Source organism: Papaver somniferum, chromosome 2 (assembly GCF_003573695.1).
Source record: "Papaver somniferum cultivar HN1 chromosome 2, ASM357369v1, whole genome shotgun sequence".
NCBI lineage: Eukaryota > Viridiplantae > Streptophyta > Magnoliopsida > Ranunculales > Papaveraceae > Papaver > Papaver somniferum.
Window position 1 is genome coordinate 41,977,392 of NC_039359.1, and position 7,485 is coordinate 41,984,876.

The 7,485-nt window shown below is 36.6% G+C and overlaps 1 protein-coding gene across 1 annotated transcript; it reads left to right on the forward strand.

Annotated features, from left to right (window-relative positions):
* Positions 1-299: 299 nt before the first annotated feature.
* LOC113347469 (peptidyl-prolyl cis-trans isomerase CYP28, chloroplastic-like) lies at positions 300-3,205 on the forward strand. Its single transcript, XM_026591131.1, has 3 exons — positions 300-440; positions 589-1,422; positions 2,733-3,205. The coding sequence occupies exons 1-3, from the start codon at positions 410-412 to the stop codon at positions 2,939-2,941; spliced, it is 1,074 nt and encodes a 357-aa protein (XP_026446916.1). The 5' UTR covers positions 300-409; the 3' UTR covers positions 2,942-3,205.
* Positions 3,206-7,485: the final 4,280 nt, after the last annotated feature.

The following is a 7,485-nucleotide window of genomic DNA, read 5'->3' on the forward strand; positions in this document are numbered from 1 at the left end:
TTATTTTTGGCACATGAAACTGACTTTCGAGTAAGGTAACTTTGACCTTCAAATTTATAGGAGACGCTATTACGGTAAAAGTAAACTCAACTCCAATTTAGATGGGGATATCGGAAACCAGTATGCGACGGCAAACAATGTCACAAAGTTTTGATACCGCCATCACAAAGGTATACCGCATTAGCTATTTTGGGTGACGGATGACTTCATATATAACTAGGGTGAACAAAACCCAATTCCTGGGCGGTAAACTTAAAATTTCGCACGTTCAATGCTTCTACGATTTAAGCTCTCCCTCTCCTCCAACCATTTTACTCCGCAAAAAAATCAGCCCAGTCCACACCACACTCAAAATGAAACCCTAGAAATGTTATTCTGAACTTCACCCATTCATTCACCAAACTCGATCATGGCATCAACTTCTACGGTTCCTCAAACTGGTAATTTCTTTTCTTTTTAAACTTGAATTACAGTCAGATTTCAATTTCACACAGTAGTTTCCATGACATTGCTTCGATTTCGATTTCAATTTCCTTTTTTATTTTTGATTTTAATTGACTTAATTTTTATTCTGTTGAAACAAGTAAGTTGGGTTTCTACATTACCATCGTCATCTCCGCCAAACCAAAACAAAAACCAAAATCTTTTTTGGGATTTCAGCTGCCCAGCAAAAAGACACTAACAGCAATAATAAAATCGAATCCGTCATCAACCGCCGGTCTCTCCTCCTCTTATCATCCTCTGCATCCGCAGTTTCCCTTACCTTCCCTTCTGTAGCAGCTGAAGATAAAGAAACAGAAGGAAAAAAAGATGCTATCACCACTCCAAATTCCCCATCTCCGCCTTCTCCATCTAAACCTTCTCCTCCTCCTGCTCCTCCCAAACCTTCTACACCAGACACCACAATTACAGATAGAATCTTCATGGATTTCAGCATTTGTCCTAGTTTCAACAGCTCCGATCGTACCCTTGGGGATGAACTCATAACATGTCAAGATACTGAACCCTTGGGTCGGGTTGTTTTCGGTCTCTATGGTAAGGTGGTTCCAATAACAGTGGCGCATTTCAAAGAAATGTGCAATGGTTCTCCTACTGCTGGTTCCTCTTACAAAGGGACGCTAGTTCAGAAAATATTTCCTGGTCAGTATTTCATTGCTGGTCGTCAGGGTAGGAACAGAGATAAGGGAACTGTACGCCCACCTTCGGATTTGGCAAGGAATACAGAAACAATTGATTCTAAGTCTTTTGCTCTTGGTCATTCCAGGCCTGGTGTTCTCTCACTGTGTTTGTCTGAGAATGATGATGATGATGACATAAAGCTGGATCCAACTTACAGAAATGTTGAGTTCTTGGTTACTACTGGTCCTGGACCGTGCCCACAACTTGACAATGGCAATATTGTGTTTGGAGTTGTTCTGGAAGGTTAGGCTTTACCTTTTCTTATATTCTGTTGTTCTGATCTTATTGCACATGTTAATCCTTCAGTCCTTAACTTGTTTCCAGTAAGGACCGAGTTATGAGCTATATATTGTTTACTAATAGAGATGAGGTGGTTACATTACGAGCTATGCCATAACTAGGTTCGAAAGGAACTAGGACAAATGTTGCATTTTTTGAGCTAGAGGTAAATATATCAGCAATTGGAGTAACTAGAAAGAGCATGTAGTCGGCAACCATAAAATAAAGTTTCAGTAAAAGAAGTAGAGAAACTAAATAAAGTTGGATATACTATATATGTTTGTGCATCATTGCTATTCAGTTGAAAGTTGAGCATACATTGTTGCCTGTGGGGCCCAAGTGGAGATGACTTGGGTACCAATTTTTGTTGATGGTGGTCTATATGTCTGAGTTCAATGCCCTCATAGGAAAATTGAGCTCATTTTAACACTTCCGACCCCATCATCCATTAATTGGAAGTGGAGTCTGGTTGGGCTATTTATTGTACTGTCAATTGCAGTCACTAGATGATGCGCTTACACTATTTTAGAATGGACTGATATTTGTCAACGAGAAGATTCTCACTAGAAGATATAGCTAGCCGAAAACTAGATGATGCGCTTACACTATTTTAGAATGGGCTGATATTTGTCAACGAGAAGATTCTCACTAGAAGATATAGCTAGCCGAAAACTAGGAGAGGACCTGGAAGTTGTATCACTTTTTTCCAAAAAAAATATTTATGAAGTTTTTTCCAAGGTCATGCATGTAACAAAAAGACTTCCTTGAGTATAGCTGATTCAAAATTAAAGTTATTATGTTGTTAATGAGGTTGATGTTGGTATAGTGGCTTGCTATTTGGGATTAGTCATTTTTCCTTCGATCTAGAACAATGGTTTACTATCACAACAAAATTTATATATAAGTGTGAGGCACTGAGGCGGTCAGATCACAAGTCCAAACTCGCAACTGTGCCAGACTAGGATGGCACTTACAGGTACTAGCATTACTCTCTACACAGTACACATTGGATAAGAGCATGTCCTTGATTGAGACTTTCATACCATGCATCCTTATCTGGTGGTGGCTGTCCATTTCCTTGGGGGATTTTACTTCGATAAAGTGGACCCCAGTCGAGATATGATGCAATGAACTGTGCATTGTTCTGTGCTACATGTCAACTTATTTCATTTCTTCGCAGCTATTACCATATGTGTACACGTTTGACAAGTAAAATAGGAAAAGAAGTAAACTCTCAGGAGTCCTTCTAACATATTTGCGGTTTTGCATTTCAGGGTTGGATGTTGTGACGACTATAGCTTCCATCCCCACATACAAGCCATCAGAACGAATTCGGCAGTTCAATGATTTGGCTGAGTTCTTTGGGGATGAAAGAGCCCAGAATGCACGAACAATTTGGAATCGTCCTCTAAAAACAGTTTACATTAGTAATTGCGGAGAGTTAAAAGTGGCCAAGCCTTCGCTTTCTCCCACCTTGCCTTAATTTATCAGTTATCTGGCTCCTCATGTACAAGTATATATTTTCTACGCCTTACTGTTACTCGTCATTTCTAGTTTGGACAAACATTATCGAATCCTTCTCAGGCTTTAGATTTCTTGTATTTTTTTTCCCTGCTTATCCATGAGCATAATAATCAATCTTCCAAGTTACTGGAGCTCATGGTATTAAATTTTGTAATTTTTGGTTTCCATTGAAGCTGATACGAAATATATCGTAAGTCTGAGACGAATAGAACTTTGCGATTACTATCTATCTTGCCCGAAAGATATTATGAAAACCTCGATAACATAAAAGTAAGATCATTATTCACGAACTATCAAGGTAAATATAGTCAGACTTGGCTTTACGAATCCCCAAAGCGAAGTCTTTTAGTCATAAACTTAATTACATTTCTTAGAGGAAATCTAAGTCAATAGAGGACGACTCTAGAATCAACTAGGATACAAAGTATCAGCGATTGATTTTCCCATTTGAAATAGCATCTCTATTTATAGTTTTCAAAGACCAGGATTAGCTTATAATTCAAGCTAAGATAACTTGAGAATCAAACGAACATTTTAGGTCTTCAAAATACAATATAAGAATATACACATCAAAAATTCGGTTACGGAACCATGTATAGTGACTGTTCAGTTTGGCAAGTTAGCCAAATAACTAAAATATATTTGATGCTCACTTAAACACTTAAGAATTTAATCATGATGCATGCACATAAGTGTTTAAGTGATCAATGAAGTCTTAGAGGTGTTTAAGAGAGTTCTAGTAATGAAAAACATATTATGAAATACTAAAATATAAACTGGGACAGTTGGTACAACGATTCGTGAATCGCAGGGCTTGTTAATGAGTCAGGGTGCTACGGTTCGTGAACCGGGTTCGCCAACCCTACTAGACTACCGAACTCAATTGACCACAGTTCGTGAAACAGGTTTGTCAACTGCTAGCCTATTTATCCAACTTAAAATTCAGTTCACCACGGTTCGCCAAACCGGGTTCGTGAACTGTTCCCAACTGAACTTGCGGTTGGAAAACTGGTTCTTCCTGTATTTTTGTAACTCAGATATCTATGGTTTACAAACTGGTTCGCCAACCTATCCTGAGTAGAAATATCAGTAAGTTCATATTTCTCTCTTATGATGTTTGAAACATTCCCAAGTGATATAATCATTCGCATGGGCAACAATCGATCCACAAATTATCGTTGAACATCTTATTTGCTAAATCATATTTCGAGATTTTTCAAAAGACAAGCTTGACTCGAAACTTTTTCTTTGTAATTGTACTAGAAGTCATACGACATAGTCTCAGAAAAAAAATAGAATGATGGTATAGTGAGTAAAATAAAATGGCCCAGCCTTCACATACCATATACAGAAGTTCTCCAAAATGTCTTCGTCGATCTTCAATCTTCAAGGGTGATCTATGATACTCAACTACAATTATAACCTAGTACGAGACTTGACTTAATAAACTAGAAATCAAGATATAGTTTTGATCACCTAACATTGACAACAAGTTTGGGATAGCAAAATTTGTGGGTTCAACCGAGCAATGCTCTAACAGAAGGGTTCATCTGTTACGCCAGAATTGGGAGAATAAACGAGACTTTGTTTGGGTGTTCGTGGAAGATTGGAATTTGCTGCATAAAGATATTGAATTGAATGACATATTTGCAAATGATTATGGGTTAAATGAAGAACTTGTCCCTGATATTTCGAGATGAGACGCCCATTAGTTTCTGATCCATTGGATCAAAACTTTGTTTTTATCGGTGGGTACGACTAAATTTGGGCGTATGATTCTCAAACCAGAAGATATAAAGAGTTGTATCGGTGTAATACTTCGTTTCGGACTGACGATATGTAAGAACAACTTTGGGACCAAATAAAAATATTTTTATAGAGAAGTTATTTATACAAAGGAAATTTTTACATAGATTAAGTCATATTGGACTGGAACCTTTTATTCATATGAAATTTATTCTTTTATAGATTATTCGTAACGGAGGTTTTACTGCACAAACATTTGTACTAAAGCCAAAGCTGACAGTAATTCCTCCCTTTGGATTAACAATTGAAGTCTTGAATAAAGAAATAAGCTACAATATAATACAATACAGTTTATTGGAGAAACAAATGACCCCAAAATTCATTTTGGTATCCTAGGGGTTGTTTGGTAACCATTATTTTAATTGATTATCAGCCAATAATCCATTATGCAGATTATAATGAATTCTATATGTGTTTGGTAACCATTATAATAATTGATTATTTTAATCATAATTGGAAAAATCCATTATTTCCATAAACATAAAAAAGTTGTTTAGAAAATTCATTATAATCAATTATTTTTTCCAATAAACTCAAGTTGAATTTTTTCTAAAATATCAAGAGAGAGACATAAAAACCACATAGGACTAAAAAAAATTCTAGATCAATGTTCTTTCCTCTTCTTTTTGAGATCATCACTCTAAGATAATCAATTATTTGAAAAATGTGTTTGGAAAAATTTATTTTAAAAATAATTATATCAAAATAATTTATCAATTTATGATTATCTATAATCATAAATAGATAATCATAAATTTTACCAAACAAGACCTTAATAATTGAGTATAATGATTAAGTCTATTTTCTTCATTTTTCCTTTTCAGTCTACTTTGAGTACTGGTATGGTCAAATTTGATGTTTTGAGCTTTTCTTTACATTTTTTCTTTCTTTATCTTTGGACATGGTAAGCCGCCATGTGTTCATATTTTTTATGTTTATGTTATCGTGAGCTAAGTCGTGGTTTATAAGTTCCCATCAGCAATTGCTTAACTAGCTTTAATCCTTCTCATTAGGATTATGCATTATCTTGGGTTTGCGGATAATTGTATTAAATTTGGAAATCTATTAATTATGTGTCTTTTCAGGTGCTGGTTAATGGTTCTCCAAGCTGGCGTGTTAGACCTTCTAATAGTCCAAGTCAGGGGGAATCCATGTTCCCGTTCCTTTTTATCCTTTGCCTCCAGGAATTGTCTAGAATGATAAGTGAGGGTTTGAAGGATAAAGAAATTACTGGGTTTGACCAAAATCTATTTTATTAAGGAATTTAAGTGCTCGACCAGCTAACCTCCACTTTTAATTAAAAATATAGGCTACGATTTTGAAGCAATTTGATGGGTCGATGGAAAAGAGGGACTGGCGGCCATCAATATGGGTCATGGCCGGTCGGTGATAGGCGGCCCAAGCTAGGGCAAACCGGCCTGCCAAGTGGTGCGCCGCCACCCTTTGGCTTCTACCTTCACTTGTTGTAGTTTCCCTTTTATTTCCTGTTTTCCAACTTTTGTTCGGATTCTGCTCCTACCAGTTCCATGATGGATCAATTTTCTAGTTTGCCTAGATTTAGTCTCGACCAATAGGGATCGAGATATTACGCAGATCGCAAAAAACCTAAGCTTTTGTAAATTGATAAAATTAGGTTAGAAAAAATTGAATTTTGCGAGATGGCACAAAACTAATCAATTTTTCGTGAATTTTGTGCCTTGATACAAAATCACTAATTTTTATCTCGGAGAGCAGCGCAACTTGCGTGCCTCTGATTGGGTACTTTCATGCACATATTAATATTGAAACTTCGGGAAAATCATGTTGCTCAGCTGAGAACGAACATTAGTTTTCATATCATGTCAATATTAAGAGTTCGGCTGGGAACGTAGCATAGTGAAAATACTCAGCAAGCCATGCATTAGTAATAATGCAGGTGGGAGATTAATAAAATTTACAAAATACTTGAGATTTTTGCAACCAACACTATTCTAAATAAATTTCATATATATAAGTGTACTGAGTTGCTCAGTACATATGTAAGTAAATAGGCGTAGGCACTCATTAATTTTAAATGGCTCTATTTCTTTGCAGAACGATAACACATTAAATACAGGGTTTTACGATTTTAGCTCTGAACTAGAAACCACCATCAACATTAAGTCCCCTGCTTAGTACGTAACAATAACCTTGTTGCGGGGTAAGCACTATATGGTGACAGTCAAGAAATAAAATCATCAAGATGAAGTGAATAAACGTTACCGAGGAAGTGGCAGTCGCCTTGAATTTGAAGCAATGAGTCAGGTCGCCAAATAACGATTATCCTTTTCGGGTATGCTGATGTCGATTAAGTCACACCAATGATCATGGACGGCCAAGATCTTGAGCTTGGATGGTTAAGATCGTTTCTTCTTTGAGTATCTGACAGTCTTTTCTCAGTTTTGATTAGGATTTCAACAAGAAACACGATTTGGTCGGCTTTGAATCCCCATCTATCAGATAGGTTTCGTTGTGGTTGTTCAACATTGGTACCGCTTTCTCCTAGGGTTTCTGCAGCGCATATTCATATGCAGGTGGAATTGGATCATTCTTCTCGATTTGTAGCAGAGACCCTCCTGTTAAACCTATCTTCTTTCATCATGTCAAACAAGACTGGATCATCTTCAACTCAGCCGTACTTTTCAACCAAACGCATACGACTTGTATCCAGAGTAAAGA

Bases quoted from the DNA above. Each gene is read 5' to 3' on its own strand.
- LOC113347469 (XM_026591131.1), top strand. From the start codon at position 410: ATGGCATCAACTTCTACGGTTCCTCAAACTG. The intron at 441-588 runs GTAATTTCTTTT...GAAACAAGTAAG, and splicing joins TTCTACGGTTCCTCAAACTG to TTGGGTTTCTACATTACCAT. The intron at 1,423-2,732 runs GTTAGGCTTTAC...TTTGCATTTCAG, and splicing joins GTTTGGAGTTGTTCTGGAAG to GGTTGGATGTTGTGACGACT.